Source organism: Sphaerodactylus townsendi, linkage group LG06 (assembly GCF_021028975.2).
Source record: "Sphaerodactylus townsendi isolate TG3544 linkage group LG06, MPM_Stown_v2.3, whole genome shotgun sequence".
NCBI lineage: Eukaryota > Metazoa > Chordata > Lepidosauria > Squamata > Sphaerodactylidae > Sphaerodactylus > Sphaerodactylus townsendi.
The window spans coordinates 41,553,248-41,580,388 of record NC_059430.1 but is presented as its reverse complement, the minus strand read 5'-3'; the positions used below and the strand labels follow the sequence as shown (position 1 = coordinate 41,580,388).

General features: G+C 42.6%; 1 protein-coding gene across 1 annotated transcript; it reads right to left on the bottom strand.

Moving 5' to 3' along the window:
- Window positions 1-1,144: 1,144 nt before the first annotated feature.
- Window positions 1,145-26,594, bottom strand: CCDC134 (coiled-coil domain containing 134). The gene is made up of 7 exons (XM_048501381.1): window positions 26,461-26,594; window positions 13,455-13,561; window positions 9,408-9,529; window positions 8,356-8,440; window positions 5,860-6,041; window positions 4,586-4,657; window positions 1,145-3,341 (listed from the first exon to the last, which is right to left on the bottom strand). Exons 2-7 carry the CDS (start codon window positions 13,549-13,551, stop codon window positions 3,216-3,218), a joined length of 684 nt encoding a protein of 227 aa, XP_048357338.1. The 5' UTR covers window positions 13,552-13,561; window positions 26,461-26,594; the 3' UTR covers window positions 1,145-3,215.
- Between the last annotated feature and the right edge of the window lie 547 nt (window positions 26,595-27,141).

Genomic DNA, 27,141 nt, shown 5'->3' with positions numbered 1-27,141 from the left:
TGAGAGTTGACAGTACAAGTGGGGGCTCTTTTCGGCTCATCTCCCTCACTACTTCCACCCTCCCTGATGATTGGGAGAGCTTTTTAAAACTTTGTTTCCAACAAGCTTTTATTTTATCTCTCTTCTGACAGCGGCAGTGAGAGAGAAAAAGAGAGAGTATGAAGAAGGGAGGGGGAGATGACAGTTCTAATCTTAGGTCTACTGAGTGTGATGAGATCTGTACCTTTAAGGCTATTAATGGGCAGAATTAAGAGAACCAGGAGAAGTAGAGGCCCAGTAGAGTTCAGCAGACAAACTGAACTGCAGGCTATGGGATGCCTCCTCATGTGTACGGAGAAACGCGAGGAGATCTCACTACAGACTATTATGCAGTGAAAAGCCCCAAAGTTAAGTGTTCCGTGTATAATGAGCTGAAATCTAAACTGGCACTATGCATCTCTCAGGGTTTTCTTGTCCGCTTTCACCACTGCTCACTAATCAACTATCCAGGTAAACGTTACACTTCCAGTCGATTGCAAAAGAGAGGGAACTGCAACATTCAAGAGGGATGGGAAGCAATATGAACTGAACATAATGATTGCCTTGACCTGAATAACCCAGGCTACCCAACCTTGTCAGATCTCATGAGCTAACCAGGGTCAGCTCTTGTTGGATTTGGATGGGAGACCACCAAGAAAGTCCAGGGTCATGATGCAGATCTGTACATCTCTTGCCTTGAAAACTCCACAGGGCTGCCATAAGTCAGCTATGGCTTGATGAGAAAAAAAGAAAGAAGAAATGACTGAGGAGCAATTGATTGCTTTTTTATCACTATCTCTCAAATGATGTTTACCTGAACTGGTGTGTAATAGCTTGTATTGTTCATATGTTCTCTTGAATTTCCTGGTGATGGCAACGCCCAGTCCGGACACAGCCAAACTAGATTGTGCTATAAGTAACTAAGCAGAATAGAACTGCCTTTGGGAATGGAAAAATCTAGAAAATAAATTATTTCAAAAGCACAATATACACCAACATGTGGCACTACCTCTGTTATTCCACATGCTGCTCCTGCCAGAACAATGACTTGATTGTGAAAAAGTGTGGAATCATCCACAATTAAGTACCCAAACATTTCATGATTAAGTGACAGAGATATTATGGCTTCTTTCAAACTTTAGTTTTATTCAAGAAAAGCAAGGTCCTATTTCTCTTTAAGTACATATACGAGAACAAATCAAGCATAACTGGTTCTCTGGTTAGAAAATAGAGATCTTCTCATTTCCTGGCACTGTAAACCGGACTGGAGGCAGCAAATCTAACTACAATGTCCCCTAGAAATAAAACCTCCTCTCCCACATAAAATAATCTTCCACAGGCAAGAACAAGCCACACTGCAGAACTGTGAAATTTAGTCAAAGGTTGAAAAAAACTCCAAAACCATTATTAACTGATGCAATTAACATGCCAAGTTCTACTGCTTCTCATAACATCAAGGAGACATCATAACTAGGTGAAATACAATACTCCATCGAGCTATTCAGAGACAGTGAGAGCAAGAGCTGCTGGTATGAATCAATCCCAATGCTGAACAAAAGCTACTTTTTGTGCCAAACCGCACAAAAAGTGCTGTGGTTCTGTGCTGAATGCCTACTTTGTGCCTGTGTGTGAAACCATAATGTGGTCCGACATTTACTAAAATATGGTTTGGAAGAAGAACATTGACCATGAACCCTGACAATGCCAGCTGACATATACTGTAAAACCAACAAGAATACTTGAGTCTGAAACAATCTTGGCTCTAGGTACAAGCCTCCACAGAATGCTTAAAAAGATCAAAGAGAGAAAAGGCAGCTTGTTCCTGTGGAGAAATAAGGCAGTACACTTGTGAAGAGATGCCTTCCAAATTCTTCACTGATCATGTGATAAAGATGCCACTGTGGCAAGGTTCTTACCACTGGAGGAAGAGAAGGAAAGCTTTAAAAGGGTCAACATCACATTATCAGTCTTTCTGCCCCACCCCACCCCCATCCCAGCTATGTTAGAACGCTGGTATTTCTTCATGTAGCAACTCAAAATAATGGCCAACACCATCTCATCAAAACTATCAAAAAACAGTGGGAAGGGAATCTAGTAGAAAGAAGCGAACAAGCAGTCGAGAAAGAGTAGCGTCCATTCTTTAACCACTAAACAACAGCAACGGAAGAAATCTCCCAGCAATTTAAAATAGCCAATGCTCTCTGTTTTGCTTTGTGTCTCACATACAGAGACACAAGCTTCCCTTTGCCATAAGAAAGGGAAATGAAATAATTGGCAATGATTTTTTTTTATTGTGCACTGACAATAATATGGTTTATTAAAAGGTGGGAGTACTAGTGGCTGTGTTGAGACTCAGTATCAACTGAACCAGCTTGTACAAACCCACAGGCTATAAGCACTTAATCGCAGTGCTTTGTTCCCTTGAACATGTGCAGGATGCCCAGTTTCTCAAGATAAATTAACATTCTTTTCCTTTTCAGGTTTATGGTTTAATAGTCTTGTGACTATCAGCCAAGGAAGGCTTTGGCAAGAAAGAGATTTCATAGAACCAGGAGGAATCTGAAGACAGACATTGAAGAAGCAGCACCTCTTTGATGTTTCCCTGTTACATTTCTGACATTCAAAGGATGAGAATTTAATAAAGTACCAGTAAATAACAATTCCCAAGAAATCTGCAATTCTACCAGAATTCTTAGCTCCTTCTGGTAAATTTGCTTTCCAGAGAAACATCTGGTGTAGCTACACAAGTCACACTGCCCTCCTGACTGCATAATAATACACAACATTCTGTGCTATGAATGCCAAAAATGGCATGTACCATTAAAAAAAATTCCTTGCTCCCATACCCCTCCCCAAAGCATTTTTAGCATTACCGACAGTAAAGCCACAGGGAACAAAGATGCACAGAGACACTAGGAATGGTCTCTGACAAACCTATAATTCCTGTTACTAGGAAAAGTTTTTCCACCAAAGAAGCATGTGCTCAAAGACCATCCTCTTCATCTGGGCATGTCTCAGGGCTGAACTCAGTAGTTGTCAAAACAGCTGTTTAAAAGAAGAAACCTCCAAAACCTGACGAGCAAAGTCATCCACTTTCCAAACATTTTCCTGAGGTCTCAAAGGGGCTGGGAGGTTCCTTTTTTGGCTGCTCTGATTCCTGCCAGGACGGGCACAACAGCAAAGACAGGCAAGCAGCATTATAGTTCAGACTGTGAGCGTGAGATGCGGGGGCCCTTGCGGATCTCCTTGCGCTTCTCCTCTTTTTTTCTTCGCTTCTCTTCCTCCCGGAGAGCCTTCTGGAATGTGTCTGCGCTGGGGAAAAACTGAGAACGAAAGGAATGAAACTCAGTCCGGTCAGATGGGCATGGAGATCATTTTTTCCCTCCAGCTTTGTGCAAAGTTATAGTAGCCTGGACTAGTTTATAGCTCCATCATTTTTGTGACCTCCAGGAGGCACAAATACAGCACTACGCCTGCGTATGAAAATACCTCTTGCTTTCTTCATGTTTCTTTCAGTTCAAGACAAAAAATGGACATAAAATGCTTTTTGAGGAAAAATCTATCTAAAGATAGTTTTCTGGTTAAGATGACATTTTTACTGTGCAGAAGAAGCATGTTATCTCTGCAGACAAAAATGCACACTTTTGAGAACTGCAAAACCAAGCATGTGTGTTAATATCATCTGGGTAGAAAAACTGACTCAGGGACATGAGGGGAAAACTTTAGGTGAAAAGGAGCTTTAGGTGAAAAAGAGCCACTCAACAGGGCATATAATAAAATACAGCCTGAGATTCTGCCACCAACATTTTATCCTGTCACAGAGCATCTGTACAACTTTGGCCAAATACCTCAGCTGCTTCTCTGCAAGAGGATGATAAATTACAACCCCTTATCTCAAACGTGCCCTAACAGAACAAATGCTGACTGAATGCTTCAAAACTAGGTTTCTACAGCCATCTGCTGAAGACTGAAAGTGGCATATGTATTTGCCAAAACACAGCACGCAGCACCCATCCAATAAGAAAATAAACTAACTGGGCCCCTGACAATAGATTCAGATGAGATGACACTATGAAGCTAAGCTGAGCATGCAGTGACTTCTTGTATTCAGAAGCAATGGTGGATTGTCAAGTCTGAAGGAACAAATACACAGATTATAGTCACAATGCTTTCCTTTGAAGGTTCCTCTTTGGATGGGACAATCCCAGTCCAGCTGAACATGGAAGGGACCATGCATTTAGCTGGTTGCGCAGGGTTGGTATGTTGCATTGGATCCCGTACAGTGTTACCAAAAACACAAAGCCTTCTGCTTTCAGAGAATGACTTCTGTGACTTCCTCCACCTGCAGTAGCCCCTTTACTTTAGGAACAATATTTTGGGAGGCATTTCAGGCTGCTGCAGGAGAAGGAAACTGGAAAAGTCATGCTTTGCATGTGGAAATATTTGCACTCATGGAAATGCTGTACTGGATCTGGCATTTTTCTGGCATTCTCAAACGTTTATTTCCCAAAACTAGGTAATCAGAAAAAGAAAAATGTAATAACTGACTCTTAGTTTATATTCTTACTTCAGAATGGTCTGTTTTAAAGGGGTTCCGGTAGTCTGGAGATTTCTCACTAATTCCCAGTTCCTGAGCCATCTGCAGAGGAAAGTAAATCAAAATACCAAAGATCAATTTCATTCCTATCTATATAATCTTCTTCTTCCCAGACCTTTAATCCTTTAAGTGTCCTGCAATCTTAATTTGGTGCATCAGTGCAAACCCCCAAAATGTGAGAAATGCTATCCCTTCCCTCCAAATCAAGATTTTGCATGATCCCATGTGGCGAAGGGGTTACACTCACACTACTCTCTCACACTACTCTGCGATTTAACCACCAGCTGAATATATTATCAGGGACAAACAGAGGCTACACCCACAAAATTCAGGCATTTGTATGATCAGCACATAGATGGGTGGGGCTGAGAGAGCTCCAAAGAACTGTGACAAACCCAAGGTAACCCAACTGGTGGGTGTTGGAGTGCACAGGCTAATTGAGTTCCCCAGATAAGCCTCCACAGCTCAAGTGGCAGAGTGGGGAATCAAACCCGGTTCTCCAGATTAGAGTGCACCTGCTCTTAACCACTACGCCACTGCTGTGTTTTTTCCATGTACGAATTCCAGAATATTGGAAGTAGCATTTGAGTCTTTATTCTCCTCCACTCATATTCCTTTGTCTACCGTATATACTCGCATATAAGCCAAGTTTTTCAGCCCTGTTTAAAGGCTGAGAAAAGCCCCCTCGGCTTATACACGAGTCACCATTTTCTATCCATCACAAGGAGGCTGGGGGCGGGGCGGGACAACCTCCCTGCCGCCTGGAAGCTGCTTGTTGCTGCCCTTTTGGAGGGTGAAGGGGGAACCCCGAGGCACCCTGGCTAGCTGGGCTTTGTCAAACCCGGGGTGGTAGAGGGAGCTCCTTATTTGGGCAGTGACATCAGGGGAAGTCACTGCCCAAATAAGGAGCTCCCTCTGCCTGCCCCTGGGTTTGACAAAGCCCAGCTAGCCGGCAGGCAGAGGGAGCTCCATATTTGGGCAGTGACTCCCCCTGATGTCACTGCCCAAATAAGGAGCGCCCTCTCCCTTCCTCACCCTCAGCTTATACCTGAGTCAATAAGTTTTCCCAGGTTTGATCAGTAAAATTAGGTGCCTCTGCTTATACACGGGTCAGCTTATACACGAGTATATATGGTAATTTCTGCAAGCCAGGATCTATGCTCACTTCCAGTAGCTCCTACTTGCTATCCATCCTAACAGAATAAATGATAGACAAAAGAAACCCACCCACCACACTGCCTTACCAGTCCTAGTACTTGTGAGTGGGCACCTTGATCAAATACACCTGACTGGTTGCAAAAGCCAATTCCCCAGCGGATCAGGTTGTTCCAGTTGGAGTTGCGGTCAAAGTAATGGTGTACTATCTTGGGAAAGCGCAGGACTACATCACCAAAAAAAGCTGTGTTCTCTACCACATGGGAATATGCTAAGAGAAAGAATAAATGAGAGAAAAAATAAGAACACACTCTCACTGGTAGACATCAAACCAGTCCCTTGTCTCCTGGAACCCAAAATTTCAGAGCAGATGATTGACTTTTTAGCAGATTTTAAATCCCCTGACCTGGATAGCCCAAGACTAGCCTGATCTCATCAGATCTTAGAAACTAAGGAGGGTCAGCCCTTCTTAGTATTTGGATGGGAGACCACCAAGGAAGTCCTGGGTTTCTATGCTGAGGCAGGCAATAGCAAACCTCCTCTGAACGTCTCTTGCCTTGAAATCCCCATAGGGTCACCATAAGTCAGCTGTGACTTGACGGCACAAAAAAGACTTTAAGTAACCTTTTTTCTCTCTTCAGGAATTAATTAAACATTTTCCTGTACCCTGCACTTGTAGGAGCAACAATAGGGATTTTAATCTACAGTAGCAACTGTGGTCACTTGCCCATGCATTCTTTGGCTTGGATGCTACTTGGAAGCAGGTGTTTCCCCCCAGCAACATGGTGCTTTCATGCCCCACTTCTGTTTTCCTCGACTTATCTGCAGTCTTTGCCAAACCTGTTTTGCTCAATGTTTTGGAAAAGGTAGAAATAAACCCAGGCTGGCAGTTATGTGGGCATGAAATACCAGATTTTCTAGGTCCTTCCCACACAACAGCCATTTTCTTTTCCCTGGTCATCACAGAAGCCTCTCCCACACCATCCCAGGGACCCTTTTTGAAAGTTTTATTTTAACAATTGGTAATTGTCATACCAAGATACTATTATCAATTATCGGCATATCAATTACCTTTAAAAAAACCAACCTTGGAAAAGTGACATGCAAGGGCACCATGAAAACTAGATGAGGAAGAATATAGAAAAACCCTCTATCTGGAAGCCCATGTGTCCCCACCCTGTATTGGCAGCCACAATAATACAAGGACTTCCATACATTGTCACGTGTGGAAAAGTTCTGTTAGCATATTTTAACTACTCCAGATTAAGCTACCCCAAGTAAGAGAGTGCAATCTTGTGTAGATAACATTTGAAAAGAGAAGTCTTAGCGAAACTATTTCAAATGCTCACATCCCAAACTGGTGAGTTATATGTCACAGGCGGGGGAAAAAAGTTAGGCTGGAAACCAGCAATCTTATTCAAGCAAACACTATTTTTGCATTTATTTGTTCAAAGGACAAAGTTTTAAAAGTTAAAATTTCTTGCATTACAGGATAAATTGACTGTATGTGGCTACAGTCAATATTTGTCTCGGAACCAGAAGTGGTATTTAAGGGTCTCTAAAGGTCTCATGGATGATAAAAATAACTTGAGAAATGGAATGGGGAGCAAGGGGAGAGACCAGTTACTAGTTTCCATACTTCAGTTAATAGCAACATCTCTAATAAATATTGAAAATAAGGAGTTCCTTTTAAAAAAATCTGTAATGATCACAAACACTTTCTGTGACATGGAAACAGGCAGACAAATGTCATGCACAAAAATAAGTGGAATGTTTGTTTCTTCAGTCAAGAGGCCTGAAACTTGCTTTTTAAAAAAAAGGGGGGGGGGCTATATTACCATGAGAATAAATGCAACTATTGCCACTCATCATAACTCCACATCTGCCTGCCATAAAAAACACAAATTTTCTCCTTTCCTTATTGCAGTTTTTTAAAAGTCTTTTGTGGGAAGGGCACACTTTATAGAGCCACTATTTGAGGGCTTGTTCATTTTTAAAGGATTTTTAGCATGTTGCTTTTTAAAATGCTTTCATGGGTAAATGGCACCACAGTTTTGTGGCTGAACAATATGGACTTCCTTAGCTACTGCTTATTTTTACCATCATTAAAAGAGCCTTTAAGTATCTGCCTTTCAGTTTACAAATCTGCTCATTTTCTTCTGAGGTTGACATCTTCATGCATATAGCATACAGTGCTGACATCCCTGCAGCATGTGGCATAGAGATTTTTATCAGGATCCGAACACCAAGGTACCAGGCTCATGCAACCCACACCCTCCCTAATCAACAATACTAGCCCAGTCCAAAAGCAATAATTTTCCATTGCATTAACAGGAGGAATAGCCAGATTCTGTTCTGCTTCATGTACCATATGCTATGCAGCCCCACTTGGCTCCATTCCCATCTCAAGACCTTTACAAATATCAGAAATGATGACACACAAGAACAGAAGTGACAGGGGTGGCTGAGGAAAAGGAGCTAAAAAGGCAAGGGAGCTGTAATGCAATAGCTGCTCACAGTTGCAGGCTTAAAGGGATACATAATGATGGAAGGGGAAACTAGGCTTTAGAAGGAAAAAAACCCACCATCCTTCAGCTTCTCATCCTGAGGGAAAGGCCCATCTGGCGGGATGTCTGCTGCGATAAGTATTGCCCGTGAATCTTCAAGTACCTGCACATTGCAAAACAAAGTAATTCCAGCTTACTTCTGCTCCTGCCAAAAGCACCTTCCCCCCAACTCCAGTGCCAAAAATCCTCCTTTTCAGTCCCCTCCAGCACTCCTCTTGGGGTTGTTGTTGTTTTGTTTTGTTTGTTTGTTTGTTTGGGGGGGGGGGTTTCCCAAGCAAATGATCCTGGAAACTGAACTTGTTGACCAAGCAGACAGGGGCCAAAGAAAACTGGCAAATGAAAATAGCCTTGATTACCTTCTTCTTATGATGCTAAGTCCACCATAACACAATCCAACCAAAGTTCCAGCTGTGCTAGCATGGTATATAGCTCTTAATTTACAAACCTGTCAAATGCCAGCTCAATACCTTCTTTATTTGCTTAAACTCAGACACCCAACTTTAGTCTAAACAAAAAACACTCACTGTCACTTCAGGGGGGGACGGGACCCCTCAGATCCATTCCCTAGCAAATTTTTAGAGAATGGCCCTCCTTTATGAAACAGACAATGTAAGCAGCCTCCCACATACTATTATGCACAGATAGCATTGGTAAGGCAGCACTTGCAGTGAATTTTAAGCACAGACCAACCATGCCAGCAGGGTTGATGGGAATTGTAGTCCATGAACATCTCAAACCCCAGAGTTGGACACCCCTGCCCTATGGTTTTGTAAGGCCCACACTAATCTTCAGAACATACACTAAACACTAGGGAATTGCTAACTGGCAGATTCTCAATTTCCCAATTCCTCCTACCACCAACCCAGATGCAAGAGGGCTGTGTGGAGAAAGTATTGGGTCCTAAATCTGCCGCTATCAGAACTTTCTGGAATCACCCTGTCCCATAGTTAGGGCTATCTGCTCTAATCCAGATAGCTCTGACTATTGCTATTAACTTCACAGCAGTGTTTTGGGGGCTACTCAGTTAACTTCCAGCAGTAAACATCCTGCTCAGTTGTGAAAAGGCTTACTTTGAATAGGCCCTTGAGCATGATGTCTATGATCTTGTACTGCTGGTTGACATCGTTGAGTTCAATGAGGTTCTTTAGCGCATTCATCTGGTCTTTGCGCTTCACTTCAAACAGCTTCTTATCTGCAACCTGGGTTAAGGATACACATGCAGAATATCCAAAATCCTACCTCTCAACCTAACACAATCCTCTCAAGTTGTTTTCCTTTCACATTGCGTACCTCCAAAAATATGCATTCCCAAAAGTAACTTCAGCAATGGCTTTTAATCACTGCATCAAGTTTCACAAGGACATACCAATGGCTTGAACTCAGAAGGTCTCGTGTTGTTCTTTTTACCAAAAATCGCATTCAAAAACTACTACATGGGAACTGCAAACTATTACATGGTTTGTGTTAAAGATAGTTTAATCTACAAATACATTTAGAGAATTTTGTTAAAATGACTATTGACCAAGACAGCAGTCAAAATACATTTAATCTTCCAATAAACGAATACAATGGTATAATGATCAAGATTTAATTTGTACATTTTTACCTTTTTTCCTCAACCTTTTCCAGTTTGTGTTGGATTGTGTGTGGTTTGTAGATTTATTTTATCCTTTTTTGTTATATATCATTATAGGTCACTTCAGAAAACTACAAGAAGTACCACATGTTACAAAACTGCTATGAAGACTTCATTTTGCAGAGGTTGTTCAGGACTTTCAGACCCAGAATGGCTCTCCAATCACTTTGGCAGGTGAAGAACATGGAGTAGATACTGCCAGAGCAGAGGTCTGCAACCTCTCCAGATGTTCAATTGGCCATACTGGCAGGGGCTGATGGGAATTGTAGTCCATGAACATCTGGAGAGCCACAGGTTGCTGACCCTTGTGCCAGAGGAAGACTTCTTCTCAGATCTGTAGATGTACTTGGACATAGCCTTCATTTTATCTCAAGGCTCCACAAGGACCTGGTCTAATGATGCTCCATAACCTATCACCCTGAAAAAGATAAGCAGCCACAAAGGCTTTCGAACAAAGAACCGCTTGCCAAGCCCCCAGCCACAGATTTCTGTGTGCCAGGGGAACATGCCATGGCTCGCAACAAAAGAACTAAAGCATCAAGCCTAGCATTAGCTGCAAAAGAAGAGGCTTTCAGAATGTGGTTAGTACCTCAATAAGGCATCAGGGAGTCAGGGAGTAGCTGAAGTAATTTGTGTGCCCAGACTATGGCCACCCTGGACACTATAGAAGCAGTAGTGAATGCTTCAACTGCCATAGCTATGACATAGCTATAGGGCACTCTTTAGGGCAAATTCAGATCTTTTTTCAGTCCCTGAGGTAGCCTTTGCCATCTTCTGAGACTAATCCCCCTGACTGTATGGCAGCTACTGGAGCATGCATCATGAGTGCCTTGAGCAGCCTGTTTGCAAACTCAGGCAAGGCATACATCTTTTTTACAAAGGGTGGGAAATGCTCAATGGTTGTGGGTTTAGCCCATTTCAGTTTTTTTCAAAAAATATAGGAAATGGAAACAAATTTTCAGAACCCTCAAAAATGGGGAAGAACTCTTTATTCCCCTCTAATATGCCTGTTAATGTGGGGTTAGGAAGAGGAGGGTTCCTAGTTTGGGGTCCTTTCCAGCAGGTCTAAAGTGGTTAAGGTTTTGACCAGGAGATCCTGCAGGTCTTCCTGTTTGAAATATTGAGGGACTGTTCTGGAAATTCAACAGGTGCAGTCTCTTCATTCGATATGAACTCTCCCTCCACCCTCCATTGCCTTCACTAAGGTCAGTCTCAGTGTCAGATGGCACTTCAGTTCTGAGGTGTTTATCTTTCCCCAGACTTCTGGATGGCTTCTCCCTGTGGGTATCAGCCTCCCTGTGGGTCTCTCACTGGGGGATTAGTAGAGGGGGAGAAGAGGAGGGACAGGGGATGACCTACCATTAAGTCTGGATTATATACTATCTCTAGGACAGACAGCCACCATCTCTTCCCACAGGGTCTGCCTTATAAGCTCTCTCTGATCCTCTGAGTAACGTTCCCAGGGTCATGAGTAGAAAGTCATGCAGTGTCCCTCTGGTAAGCTCAGGAGTAGGAGCAGGACTGCAGGATCTTCTGGAAGAAGATGGCACCTTGTGGTCCTGGTCTAAAATAGTGCAAGTCGATGTATTAGGCAGCAAGATGGCTCCTGTCATTTCTCCCTGCATGGGAGACATGCAGCGCTTCTTTTTGGCACGGGTTCTCTGCCTCTCTTGCCTTTGGGGCCATGCTGTTGCCACCTGCGGGTTGACCAAGCCAGTGGTAACCAGGCAGTGAGTGCTCCTTGGTGGCTCACTTTTCCTCAGAGCAGAAGACAGCGGGGAGGCTCTTCTGCCTGTAGTGAAGGCTCTGGTCGATTCCCCATGGTCAATTAATCACGTGATGCTCATGTGAAATATCAAGGTTTCAGCAAGAAACACACACACACCCGCTTAACTGCCAAGTAAGGATTCATCCTGGTTCTGGCACTCCTTCTCCCCCTTATGTGTTTTTTAAGAACCTGCATGGAAGTGCACCTTTTCAAAAAAAACATGTGCTGAAGCCGGATCAGTGGGGAGGATCAGGGGACAGAACCTAGGTTTATTTTCCCACCATAGGGGGAAGCCTTCCAGCCAATCAGAGCGCAGAGTGCAGTGGGCTGTGCACAATGCATGCGCAGCCCTTTTTTTTGTTTCACGCCGGAGGCAGCCGCCTCCAGCGTGAAACAAAAAAAGGGCTGCGCATGCATTGTGCACGTTGAAACATGGCTGCATGGAATATGATTTCTGTGCCAACTGTACACTAAAATTAGACTTTCATGCCAGCGCAGCTGCATGGGTAAAGAGTGCCAAAAAAGTCGAAGCCACTTAGTGCTAAAAACAGCTATCATTCCCGCTCCAACACAATAGCCAATCAGAAGAAAGCTGCTCCCCACACAGGTAGAGAAATTCTATCTACGTATGTGCGTGGTGATGTAGCGGCACAAAAAAAAAGTTTTTTTAAAAATTCCTGCCCCAACACAGCGCCACAGCCAATCAGGATGAGGAAGAACGGAGCCACTGAGCAGATCACGCATTCGATCGCGCAATCGTGGGAAGTGTTGCATTGCTCGAAACCGTGCTAGACAGCAAGGTATGGAGGGAGAAACCACAATGAAAAGGTGCTGTTTCTTTTGAAACCTGGTTGTATCCAGCTTTAATTTCTCAGTGGGGAAATCACCTCTGTTTCCCATGTTTTTCCTTGGCATGGCCTTAAAGGGCCAGTATAAAAGTCTTCCCTAAGTCTTCTGGTGAGCAGAGAGAAAAATGGAGGTAGGATTATGAGAAAATAGGGAACAAAGATAAAAGTAAATGTAGAAAGGTTAAAGGAATAGAGAAAAAAGATAAGATAAACAGCAGAGAGTTAGAGCCTAGCTTTAGCCCTGCTCTCCCTATCTGAGGAAGGAAAAGAATTGAAGGGGGGTGACGCCCAACAGGAAGATTAAGAACATTTTCTTCTGCCTCCCTATTGGGAATCACCCGCCTTCAAGATGTCTTCCTATCTCAGTGGAGAACACAGGGAAACTCATTTGATATTTGGATCCATGAAGAGAGATGTCTCAAGAACAGAGAACTGATCATACAGAATGTAGCTTACCTTGGAAAAGCAGGCTCTTAACAATACCTCTTTAATGGCAACCACTTCTATCCATTTGTACTTTAGACAGAAAGACCTGGAAATACAGTTAATGCCTTATTTAGGATTAGACACAGACGTTTTTCAAAGGTTACTGGTGGAATCAGTGGAAAACATGAACTTCTGGATGCTGTCAAAAGTCTGTACTTACAATCTTATATAATTTGTTCATGTGCTCATTAAAGAAAAAAATCAGTGTACACTGACAATATATGCACACATAAATATAAATCTATATTTTCCAAATCTAATATAGTTTCTTCTCCCTTCCCTATTGATCATAAATGAGATCCTGCTGAATTAACACACACTCATTCATACCTATATCCTCCCTTCAAAAGCCACAACTCAGACAACAAGAAAAGGATACAGATTTCTAATCCTGAATCTGGGTTTTGATTTTCAGCTGTGATATCTCTAGATAATATCAGCATCAAGAGAAAAGTGCAAACTTGAATACAATCCATTGTTGAAGTCCTAGAATAGACAGAAAAGAAGGGAATGAATGACAAATATGCTGATCATTTTCATGATTCAGGAGAACACATACATGCGTCCTGGGCTCCAGGTCATACCCCAAAGGATAATTTTACATGTATGCATCGCTGTTATTAGACTTTAACTCCTGCCCCCCAGCCATATCAACCACACAATCTGTTTTCTAGTTATGGTAGCTAAGAGGGTTTATCTACAGTTCTCTATTGCTATAAAAGGGTTGTGCATGAAACCAAAACATATGATTCATAGTATGGCCAATTAACTAAAATGGATTCCAAAGTACCAAGACCACAAGAGACCTAATGCAGCAAAACAGCATTGCACTTACCTGTAACTGTTGTCCATCAAGTGGTCTTTTGTGCAGGCATACATAGTGACCATGCATGCACAGGCCTGCCACAGAGAAGAGTGACAAGCTTTTCTCTGAGTTCCTGCAATCTCCAAAAAGCTCCCTCCCTCTTGAGCCGTGGGTGGGAGCCAAAATGGTCACAAAATGGTAACGGCCACCAAAATGGTCACAAGGGCTGAAGGGGAGGGAGCCATCCTCTCTGTTCTTCAACTGCTGCCTCAGACCAAGTTCTTCAGACAGGTAAGTTAACCCCTACCAGTGTCAGAGTGGTGAAGGAAGAGTCCACAGCAGGGAAGGAGGGATGCACAGAAGACCACACAGTAATTTACTATCAAAGACCAACAGTAAATTTACAAAGATCAACCTTCCATTTCAACAGCCCACAGGGAAAAACCGTTTCACTTGCTTCCATAAGATTTTCTCATGGAAGCCTTATGAGAGTAGATGTGCAACAGAAAATCAGAGTGAGACCAAATTTCCTGCATGGAACAGTCACCACATGAGCGAACCAGCCAAGTAGTGAAGCATCAGTAAATAGCTTCAGGCCATATGTGGGGGCCCTAAGGTGAACCCCTTTCAAAAATTACATTGAGTACACCATCACAACCAAGATCTGAGAGATATAGGAATTGGTGGTCTCGAACTGGGTGGAATTTATGCAGAAACCAATTCTGCAGTGTCCGCATTCCCAGTCTGCCATGTACGACCACTGCTGTGGTGAAGGCCATCAACCCCCAAAAGCCATTGAATGGTAATGAGCATCTGAAACCCGCTACAATTGAAATCTCCGAAGACTGTCCAAACTCATCCTTGGGGAGAGGATCTGATGCTTTGCCAGAGATTTCATCTGAAGTTCCCAACAATTCCTCAGAAATGCGGACCAGTAAGTGTTGACTTCCATACGGTAAGGCCCAACTGTCTCAAGAGTTGAGGCAAGTAAGCATCTAATATGGAATTCAGCAAGTAATCATGGGTAGATGCAATCATGAACTCCTAGTTGTCAAAATTCCTAAAAACGTAAGGTTGCCACATAGGAATTTTAATCCCCCCCCCCCCCAGTTCTATGGAGGTCCAGTGCCTCATGCAGAGATTATTTTTTTATTTATTTAGTTAGTTATTTATTTATTTATTTATTTATTTATGGGTTTTCTATACTGCCCTACCCCCGAAGGGCTTTGGGCGGTGAACAACATAACTTCATAAAACACACAATAAAAACCCATTAAATTAAAACCCAGTGGTCAGAATAAAACAGCGTCCAGCAATAAAATCCCATTTTAAAACCCTCCCAAAGAGGGGGAAAGAAAGTTAGGGCCCTTAGATGGCAAAGGGACCCCATGGGAGAGTAAAGGGGGCACCTATCAGCAGCTGGACACTCCAAAAGCCCAGTGGAACAACTCAGTCTTACAGGCCCTACGGAACTCACTAAGATCCCACAGGGCCCGGACAGCTGGAGGAAGAGTGTTCCACCAGGCAGGGGCCAGGGGCGTAAAGGCCCTGGCCCAAGTGGAGGCCAGCCACATCATTGAGGGGCCGGGGACCACCAGCAAATTGGCCTCTGCTAAACGCAGAGGCCGAGTAGGGACATATGGGGTAATGCGGTCCTGAAGGTACGAGGGTCCCAGGCCGTGTAAGGCCTTAAAAGTCAAAATAAAAATATATTGGTTAGTAGGAGGTGGAAGCACTTCACTCAATCCTCCATGCTGAAGCAGAAGAAGCATGCACTACTGCTGAGGCACAAAGGAAACTGCAAAACAGATGGCGCTGGCTAGTGAGAGAAGATCTGTTGGACCATTGGGAGTCTGTAAGTCCAGACTGTGAAGAGATGCCATTAAGCAATGATTATGCTGTATGTAAGACAAATTTTACAATGAGGAAATAATGAGTACTCTAAAGCTCTTTATTCTAGCAAAAACAAAGCAAGGTGTAGCAGTTGAAAATGAGCAAAAAATACAAAATGTATACAAATGCAAGAAATCCATTTTAAGGACTGCATAGATCATTTGGAACGAAGTCTTCTCTTGCACGCTCTTCACATTACAGGAGCTGGTTCCTAATTTTTCCCATTCAAGAAGGATTACATTTGGTGAAGTGATATGAAGATATTCAAGAGTTCTTATTTCCTCTACCATTAGGGGAGGGAAGAGTAGATCACAGCTTTTTATAAATCATATGTCTTAGGAACAGTTATCTGGTGGCAAACTTCCAGCAGATTATTCAAACTTCCTGATAACTGGAATTCTTGGAAAGAATCCTGGACCCATGGACCTTGGATTAATCTTGAAAAATAATATGTTCATAAGAAAATATGCTTATGCAAAGCAAAGCAGAACTCCAATGGCAAAATTCCAGCACAAGCTTTCACACATATGCAAGATCACTTAACATTGATCAATCGTGCCTTAAACACTCTTTAGAGATCCCAACTACACAACCTTGATCTGAAAATGTAACACAAGCCCCAGAGATATTAGCAACAACAATGAAAAGTAGATATTACGAAACATAAATTATGCCAGAGAAGAAGTAGTCATACTTGCTGGGGTAGGGCAGCAGCTTGAAGAGAAGTGAAGGAAAGAATCCAAGAATTCTAGAATTCAAAATGTTCAGGAACAGGCAGGCATAAACATTTCTCTTGAAAAGGAAAGTCTACTCCTCCCTCATTTGACTCCTCTTTCAGCAAGAATCACGAATAAAAGATAATTATATAATAGTTGAACTGGTTGCATTGCACACATCACATACCAAAAGCCCTGAAAAATGTAATAACGAACTTAGGCTAGGAGAAGCGTATTAGCCTTCGAAATTCAACGCAGCAAAATGTGTTCACCACTAAGACAAAAATCGAGGAGTCAGGACTGAATACAATCCTTCGGACTTTTGTCCAGAACAGTTAAGGTAAGAATATATAGGTTTCTATGCTTTGGTCATCCGCAAGGACATAGCCCAAACAAATATACAGAAAAACAGTAGAAAGTCTTACTTTGTTTGAAAAGTAAGTGCCGGGCAACTAAAAATCTTGCTGCCCTTATCTCACCATGGCACAGAGTGGCAAACTCACGACATGAGTTCAAACTCAACAGAAGTTGGTTTCGGGTAGCTGGCTCAAGGTTGATTCAGCCTTTCATCCTTCTAAGGCTGGTAAAATGAGTACCGAGCTTGCTGAGGATTAACTGTAGATAACTGGGGAAGACAATGACAAACTACTCTGTAAGCATCTTAACACTATCTATACCTGTTCTCAGGGAAAGATGATAATGCAGTCGTGCATGCTTCACAGAAAGTTGCAGCAGCGCACGATTGCATTGTAAAGTAGGGCAGATTCTCGTTAAAGATTAAAGAAGCTTACTTACGCGCCAGCTTCGTCGAAACTATTATCACGCGATTAAGGCGCTATGTTTACCATTGCTGTAGTTTTCTACAGTTGCATCCACCATTTTGTTTCCCGTGGCAGCATGGAGCCCGCAAAATGGTGGCCAGAACAGAAGTGCTGCTATACAGCAGTCTGGAGCATTATACATGATCTTTTACCAAAGTTTAACAATGCAAACTTTAATCTAAAGAGAATCTCAGGGAGGAGGGGGAGACAGGAATATATAGCGGTTTGAGCTACATCTCCACACATCTTTCCCTGAGAAAGGGTATAGTATATGGAACTTTTTCATAACTATGTAATATGAATTATTTTAACAAGGAATCCTATTTTAACAAGGAATCCTATTATAAAATTATGCCAGTGAGAAAGTTGAGTTTTAAATAATGTAAGTAATTAAGTAAATACTATTTATCCTACTTGGGAAAACATGCAGGATTTGTAGTATCTAGATTTGTTACTTCTTGTCAAAAGCTAGTATGAATCTGTGCATTAGTTTTATACCATGCATCCAAGTTCCACTGTAATCAGTAGAATAATTTAAGAGTTTTAATATTTAAACATTTTTGTGTATCCTTTGCAAGATTTAAGGCCAATGTATGACTATGGATGGCAATTTATTTACAGTTATATTATTAAATTTAATCTTTGCCCTCAAAAAAGACTCAAAGGCAGTTAAAACTGTATTGAGTTTTGTACTGTATTTGCTTTTAACAACCAATTTTAACAATCCTCTAGGAAACCATTTTTCCCAATCGTTGATGTTTTTGTGATTGAGATTTGGGGGAAGTTTTATTGAAGCATAACAATTAAGGACAGAAAAATGAAAGACCTCTCCCCCCCTTTTTTTACAAAGAAAGGTCAAAAATCCAATGGACAATTTGAGAATTACAAAGCAGTACTAACTCCCTGACAGGCTAACCATCTAGTTAACAGTGTAAGGAGCACACAGTCAACGCCAGCGATAGTTTGTAGAATAGAATAGAATAGAATAGAATAGAATAGAATAGAATAGAATAGAATAGAATAGAATCTTTATTGGCCAAGTGTGATTGGACACACAAGGAATTTGTCTCCGGTGCATATGCTCTCAGTGTACATAAAAGAAAAATACATTTGTCAAGAATCATAAGGTACAGCACTTAATCATAAGGTACAGCACTTAATGATTGTCATATAGGTCTAGTAAGCAATCAGGAAACAATCAGTAGTAATGAAAACATAAAATGTAAAATCATAAAATAAAATAAAATAAAATAAAATAAAATAAAATGTCAGCACAGGCTATAGTCATACAGTCATAAGTGGGAGGAGATGGGTGTAATATGGGAATGATGAAAAAAAAAGTAGTGCAGTAATTTATATAATAAAGTATAATAAATAAATAGTTTAACATTATCGCAGGGAATTATTTGTTGCTCGCCTGGAATAGAGTGATGGCATCTCGGGAAAAAAAACTGTTCTTATGTCTAGTTGTCTTGGCGTGCAGTGCTCTGTAGCGATCAAGTAGAGGGTGTAAGAGTTGAAACAGTTTATGTCCAGGGATGCGAGGGGTCAGTAAATATTTTCACAGCCCTTTTTTTTTTGGACCCAGCAGCAGTATACAGGTCCTCAATGGAAGCAGCAGGTTAGCAGCAATTGTTTTTTCTGCAGTTCTGATTATTCTCTGAAGTCTGGTGTCGATCTTGTTGGTATATTGCAGGTAACCAAACCACACAGTTATAGAGGTGCAGATGACAGACTCCAATGATTCCTTCAGTAGAACTGTATCAGCAGCCCCTTGGGCAGCTTTGAAGCTTCCTGAGTTGGCTAAAGGTGTTAACATTCTTTGTTGTGCTTTTTGATGACATTTTTTGAGCTATTAGGTGACCGGTATTTTAGGTCATGAGATATGATGGAGCCTAGAAATGCTTAAAGGTCTCTACTGTTGATGACTTGTGTTGCCTAGGCATTGTGAGAGGAGGTAGGATGGAGTGGTTTCTCCTGAAATCTACCCGTACCATTTCTACCGGCTCTTAAGTGTGTTCAGTTCTAGATTGTTCCAGTGGGTGTTCACCATCGCAGTGCTGTAGTTGTTCAACCTCCCGCCTGTATGCCTCGATCGTTGTTCTCCAATGAGACCAATCAGTGTTGTATCATCTGCAAATTGCTGTATTTTACCAGATGGATCGCTTGAGATGTGCAGTCATTGGTATACAGAGAGAAGAGAAGTGGTGAAAGTACACAGCCTTGGGGGCCCCCCCTGCGCTCATTTTACAGGTGTTCTGATGTAATTTTTTCCCTTCTTAGCTTCACCTGCTGTTTCCCTATCTGTTAGGAAGCTTGTGATCCACTTCCTAAGGCTAAATATGTGCTCACCAGGTACTGCTAGCTGATTTAGTTTGGTTAGAAGAATGTCCCCAAGGCCCGATAGTATTGAATGCTGAACTAAAGTCGTAACAAAGAGGACCCTTGCAGTGTAGCTAGTCTTTGGCGATTCAAGATGCTGTGGTGGATATAGTGCAAAGCCATATTAACAGCATCGCCTGTCGACATCTGCTTTGCTCCGGTATGCAAATTGGGATCCTATGGATGGTTTTCAAATGGTACGCTATCACTAGCCTTCAAAAGTTTTCATAACTACAGATGTTAGATAACTGGTCTGTAGTCGCTTCAGTTCCTTGATGGAAGGCTTCTTTCCGGCACTGGGACGCAATAGTGGGAGTGTTTGAATGGCGGAAGGAACATAGCACATCTCTCAGTGACGCTTTGTTGAAGATTTGGGTGAAAATGGGTAGTTTCCACATTGGACAGCAACAGACTTTGGCGTACAGCAAGAAGGTGTTATCTTGTCTGGGCCTGGTGCTTTTCTTCCAGGCTTCTGTTGTCTGTGGAAATAGATCTTTGCACTTCCTTCTGAGATCACCAGGGGTTGTAAACCCAATGAAATGGGTTCAGTTGTAGGAAGTTTGGCTATTGTTGGTGCTTCTGGAGATAGAGTAAGTTGTAGAGAAAGGTGACTGTGAGATTGTTTTCAAACCTACAGTAGAAACACATTCAGGTCAGCTCGCCAATTGCTGATTTCCTTCAGCTTGGGAAAAGGTGGTTTGCTGTAACCGCAGGTGATATTTTTTGAGAGTTTTCCACATGTTTGCTGTTTCCGGTTTGGTGAAAAAACTGATTTTTTAGCTTTTCAGAGTAGTTTTCGTTTTGCTGCTCTGATCTCCTTTGTTAATACATTTCTGGCCTGATTATACAGTTGCATATTTCCTATCACCCTTCTGTAGGCCTCTTCTTTGGAACGGCTTCAACTGCTTTAAGTTTAGCTGTGAACCAAGGTTTGTTGTTACTATATATACGCCAGTTCCTGGTTGGTATACAAAGATCTTCTGCTGCAGAAGCTGAGCACATATGATATTACAGCATTCTGGTGAGTTCATCCAAATCTGCAAAAGAGGTGTCTTTAAAAATATTCCAGTCTAGTACAGTCAAGGCAAGCTCTGCAGCTTTAACTTTGCCTCCTTCAGTCCAAGTTCTCACCGATTTAGTTATTGCCGTTTTGTGGTTTTTTAAATCTTTTGTTTGTAAGCAGGCGTTACAAGGTGAATCAAGCGCAATGATCAGAATCGCCTACAGCTGCTCGTGGTAAAGACCGATAAGCATCTTTCAGTGTTGTATAGCAGTGGTCTAAGATATTCTTGCCTCTGGTGGGGACAGTTGACATGCTTAACGTATTTTGGCAGCTCTTCCCTTAAGTTTGCTTTGTTGAAATCTCCGCAAAGTGTCATAATAACCAGTGAATCAGGGTATTTTGGCTTCAGCCATTCCATAATCTGGATCGGCTATGGGAGTCTCTTAATGCCTTTTTTTTACAGACGCTTGTGGATGAACGTAAAACCAAAAAAGAACAGAACCAACTGAATTTATCTCTCGAGGGGAATAAAAGGGTTTGCAATTAATAAGTAAGGACCTCCAAGTTTTCATCACAGAATCTTTTGAATTGCATTGTTATGTCCTGATCACCAGCTTTTGTTGATGCGTATATACATAATCCTCCTCCTTTTTTCTTCCCTGATAATTCCTGCAATCCTGTTCGCAATTCGTAAATATCTGAAACCCCGGGTATGCACGCAGCATATTATCACTTCCAATGCTCTCATTTAGCCAGGCGTTTCAGTAAAGCATAGGGCAGATGCGTTTGTAAAAATCAGAATTTGCATCTGTTTAAAAGAAGTATTCTCACTCTATCTTGTTGGCAAAGTGAGCATAAATTGGTGTAAGAAAGCATTTGAAGGAGCTGGGTTTTTTTAATTCCCTTATTCCTTAGTCTATTTAAAATTCCCGCCTTTACCTCTTCTGCCTCTCGTCACTTCTGTGCTTAGTTTTTTTGCTGATCTCGTTGTTGCCGGAAATACAAAGCCTGCCTCCTGTGCTGAAATTCCTGGTTGTAAAGATCCTGTTGTTGCCGGGAAATGGCTGCCTCCTTCTGTGCTGAAATTCCCTCCGTGGTTGTAAAGACAGATAGGGTAAAGTTGCAGAGAGCCACTCCTTAAGGAAACGCTCTCTAATTCTTTTTTTTGTAAGCGCAGAAGGTCTCGTGGAGTATGAAATTCGGCGTTGTAAATTGCAGGAAATAGTAGAAAATGTAGAAGCCATTTGAGAGCATTCCACCTGAGGTGCAGCCTCAGTGCCGGGCTTCATCCTTTGCGGCTGCTTCATTGTACTGAAGTCTGCAGGAAGTTAGGGCTGGACTCACAGAGGATAATAGCCATACCTCTCCCTCCGCCAGTTTACATCACTGTTTGTCCCTCTGGCACAAGACCTTCTTCTTAAATGGGCAATTGGAATGAAAAGGGTAGAAGCAAATAACTGGGGGGGGGGGGCTTTCTGGCCACCCAGCTGTCCCTTGTTCCCAGATCAAAGATGAAACCAGCATCTTAACAGCTACAAGTAGAAGTAGTAGCTTTAGAGAAGTTAAAATATGAATTTAGTTTGGAAAAACAGTCCTCCAGCATTTTATCCCTGGTCCAATCCCCTCTCCTGAAGCATGACTGTAAATAAAATTAAAACTGTCAGGAGTTCCCATTGCAAAGCAACTATGTCTCATCAACTTGTGCTCTGAAGCAGTTCGGGCAGCCAAATCTCACACCAGAAGTCAAGATGCTCTCTTCAGAATTGTATTGGTCACTCAATATAGACTCTTTATTCCTAATCTCACTTCTCTTTTGCTATCTTCACCTATACTTCTCTTCCACCTGCTATAAGGCAATACTAGAATTCTGCTTCCTATAGGGAGAACTATGGGAGCAGCAGGGCAGAGGCACATTGTCTTTTCAACAAATAGGTACTATTTCCAATATAAATTTTGGCAACTCCAGGATGTCATGGACCTGTGCTTAGACGTGGGAAATGCAGGTTCAAATCCCCATTTGGCCATGAAGGTCATTGGATGGCCTTTGGACCCACCACCCTTCCCTCAGCCTGACTTTCCACAAAGAATTGTTAAGAAGTCAAGAATTGTGAAGCACTTCATGCACCTGAATTCATCAGCACACTAAGAAGCCAAGTTAGTCTGCTGAAGCAAAATCAAACAAAAATCTAGGGGCGTCTTGAAAAATAACACAATTTATTTCTGCATGAACTTTTATGAGTTTTTATCAGATTTTATGGATGTACACTTTTTCAGATGCATGAAGCTCACAATAGCTTATACTGGAATAAGGTGCCACAGGACTTCTATTTAAAAAGCTTGTGTGTGTACGTGTGCACATGTGTGTTAGAACTAGAAGAGCAACATTTTTCATTTAAACAAACCTGAAACCCTCTCCTGGAGCTGAGAGGGTGAACATCCAACATATTGATATTACCCAAGCGGCATTCTAAAAAGCTCAACTGTCGGATTACCATTTGCATTCTGCTGTTCCTACAATTCCAAAGCAGCAGTAACCACACAAGTAGGACATAAACCTGTCAGAATGTAGGTGATGAAAAATCACAGAAAGCACCACTGAATGGCCTCATCTTGCAGTCTGTTTTTCAGCACAAAAGCAAAGAATGTGAGAAAAGCAGAAAAGAAAAAATTAACACTACAGTGTTTCTTGGGGGGGGGGGGGGGCTTATAAATACTCCCCGAAGATGTGAGGAATTTGTGAGAACCTAGGCAAGAGCAAGACATCTGAATGGTACAAAAAGATTGAATACTCAATTATAGCAGCAGCAACACATTCACAAGGCAGTCTGGGAAGAATGTGAAGATGTTTGAGAACATTTATTAGAGCAGACTGCAAGATTATCCAGGGCTTTCTTTTTCAAGCATGATTCTTAAACATTAAAGATGAAACTGAGTCACTGCAAGAATGCTTATGAATTCTACGTTTCTGCAGAATTCAGCAACAAGCTCCTGTAGCATCAGCTAGACTATTGTGCATTGGTACAGCTCGTAATCTCAAAGGCTGAAGAAGCAATTGTTTTGTAGGCATAACGGAAATATGACAGATAAATAAATGCACAGCCTTGTATAGCCTTAGTGCAATTCAATATAAACTAAAACAAATGAACACATTCTCATAATGTTTCAAAAGATATCCTTGGTAAGATAACTTTGGCAAATTTCCAAGAAAAAAAGAATGTATCACTGTAGGGGAATTGATAAGAATGCCTAGTCTGGTTCTGGTGGGTTTTCCGGGCTGTGTGGCCGTGGTCTGGTGGATCTTGTTCCTCACATTTCGCCTGCATCTGTGGCTGGCATCTTCAGAGGTGTATCACAGAGGGAAGTCTGTTACAAACTGTGTTCAGAGAGAAGGAAATGTTTGGGGTATATATTGTCCATGTCCCAGGGTGATACACCTCTGAAGATGCCAGCCACAGATGCAGGCGAAATGTTAGGAACAAGATCCACCAGACCACGGCCACTCAGCCCGGAAAACCCACCAGAACCAGTTGAATCCGGCTGTGAAAGCCTTCGACAATGCCTAATCTGTTTGCCAGCAGTGTATTGTCTGAAAATGACAACACTCTTGGTCAGTCTTGAGACTAGGATAGAATATATCACAATTCTTAAGAGCGCTGAAGACCACCATTGTCTCATCAAAACTCTTTGTCCATTATATCTTTATCTTGTAATATTCTGACCCCAAGACTCCCAGATTAGCTCTCAAAAAAGACATTTGATGCCACAAACAAATCCCATTGGCTCTGCATAATGAGATACCAGGAAGAATAGAAGCAGTTCCTGGGGTCAGTAGAAACAGAATCCAGCCATTAAGAGATGACAGCCCAATGGTTGGTTCTGCTACAGATCATCATGGAACCACTGAACTTAAGTGTTTAATTTGTCTCTTAAGGCAAAGCTTCAGGGTCAAGTGAAATGTGCAGCAGGGAGCTGGAGGCACAAGGGACAAGTTCAGTATTAAGAGTATTGTGTAATACTGTCTTGTGCTGTCTTCCTCGGGGATTGTAGTGACATTATAATAAAAAATAAGGCTTCAATCTCTTGTATACTTACCCAGCTCTGAGCCCCCATGAATATACTCAAATGAACTACAAGAGCAGGATATATCCCTCTTTCTGATCCCTCTCAATTGAGTTGCTTTCACAGTCTAGACCAATTGGGCACTGTGTCTGATGTTGTACAAAATACATCTATTTCATTTAATTAAATTCAGTACCACCACTTGGAAAAATGTTATAGCAGTTCAACAAGATGACAGTCTGCCTCAGCACAATACAGGCACAGCTAGGGCTTGGTGCCTCTGAGGTTTCCGTTCACTTGATTATAGTATGCAAGAGAGACTCATACAACAAAATGCTCTAAAATGAAAATCCCTAGCCCCAATACTCATGGCAGAGATGGGAGCGACAGTTAGGCAATTATTTGTGCCTGAATTTGCTTCTCTTGAAAAGATCCTTAATATTTTCTCCCCAGGGAAGTGTACTAACGCAACCATTCTAAAGAGAAGTGATAAAACTGTCTTCAGTCCCTGCTTATTCAAAAGCAGCATTAGTTGCCATCCTTTTTTCTTGCTTGGAATATAGGAAGGTGCTGGAAAAAATGAATACTGAAAAAGGCACCTGCTGTCCACCCATCCCAACTCACACACAAAGCAAAAAAGCATTTTCAATGTAGTCCAAAACAGAATTACATTCTTCCAAGACGACTGAAATTAAGGGCCTTAGAAGATGTAGTTCTCAGAACTACACTGTGGGTTTTCGAAAGAAACAAATAGGTGCACAAGGCACAAGATGGTCAGTGTGGTGTAGGGTTAGAGCATCCAACCAAAGCTACAAAGCTCAGTGGATGCCCTTGAGCCAGTATTTCTCTGCCCCAGCCTAACCCACTCAAAATAAAATGGAGAAGCTAACCACTTACACCACCCAGCATTTTTAAGAGGAAGGATACGTTTTTAAAAGCCAGCATGATAGAACCAGGCCCCAACACCTCCACCTTTAGTGACACCCAATTGCTATAACTGCATCTATTTGTTTGAAATGTTATCTCTATGGTATGCCGCGGTCTTTTTGTGCCTTCCTTTATTGGGAGGAGGGGGAGAAAGAATCTCACACGCTTTTGTCAGCATAAACCTTATACTGAGGGCCTCAATCTCTACTTTTCCCACAGAACCCACAAAGTTGGAAGCCCAGTTTCTCTTCTCCCATGAACAGGACCACGCGTCTCATCCCCATTTACGTTCGCAAAACCAAAGGCTCGCGCCTCGCGGTCTTTCTTGACCATCCAAGAACGCGCTGCTGGGAACTGCCCTTCAAAACCAGCGGCCGTAAACGGCTGCCAAGCCCTTAGCTAGAGAGAGTGGCTGCCCGGCGCCGCCGACTCCCGCAGCGCGAGCGGCGGCGGCACCGGGCAGGCCGCAGCCGCCCTCCCCCTCAGTGGCAGCAAAAACAGCCGGCGAAGTTCGACTCGTCGCCAGATCCTCGGAGATCCACTGGATTCCCCCGTGCGAACGTCTCCTTCGGGCCTGGCCCCTCTATCACCGTCTCCGGCTCTGATCCCTTTTGCAGCCAGCGGCTGGAAAACTATCTAGCCCTTTTGCTGCCGCTTACCGTGCAATTCAAGAACTCTAACCGACGGTTCGGTACCATGTGAGCCGAGAAGGATCGTGCGTAAGGAGGAGAGACCTGTTACCCCACCAGCCTCGCTAGATCCTGGAAAAGGCGCCTCACCTGCTGAGAAGGCATCAAGACTCTGCAGCCACCAGCGGAGCGGTCCACACTGGCGCGGCTGTCATGCTGCGGCGACTCTTCCTTTCCCCGGTACCTTCCTCTGCCTGACCTGCCTTACTATCAGCAAACCAGCATGCACCGCACTAACGTGTCACTTCCTCGAGGGGTTTCCCAGAACTCCCTGCGTTGTAGTTTGCAGCCAATTTTGGGGAAATTAGGGAGGCTTTAAATCACAAACGGTCGCTCAGAAGGAAATGCTGAGATTTAATTTACCGCAGCTCGTAAGTTACGGTTGGGATTGGGTTTTTTCTTTAATTTGCACTTATCTTATTGAATTCACCAGCCCTCATCTCCATATAAGCATGCGTAGGGTCGTGCTGCCCATGTGTTTTATAGTCATTATTCACTCAGCCTGAAAACATAGATATTCTGAGTTTATAGCAGACATGGTGGTTGAGGGAGAGGACAAAACATTTCCTTAATACGTTGCTGAAGGCTTTCATGGCTGAAATGAACGGGCTGTTGTGGGTTTTCTGGGCTGTGTGGCAATGCCATGGGGCTGGGCTGGTAGTTTTTGCTCCTAACATTTAATCTGCATCGATAACCGGCACCTTCCGAAGCATGTGTTTCCGTGGCACAGTGTAGAGTGACTGTGTGGTGGGGGATATATTTTGTCCACCT

Excerpts from the sequence above, each read along its gene's own strand:
- CCDC134 (XM_048501381.1), bottom strand. The coding sequence starts at position 13,551 with ATGGATTGTATTCAAGTTTGCACTTTTCTCTTGATGCTGATATTATCT. Across the intron at positions 6,042-8,355 it reads GGATGAGAAGCTGAAGGATG|CATATTCCCATGTGGTAGAG; the intron begins GTGGGTTTTTTT and ends TCTTTCTCTTAG. Across the intron at positions 4,658-5,859 it reads ACTCACAAGTACTAGGACTG|ATGGCTCAGGAACTGGGAAT; the intron begins GTAAGGCAGTGT and ends TTTCCTCTGCAG.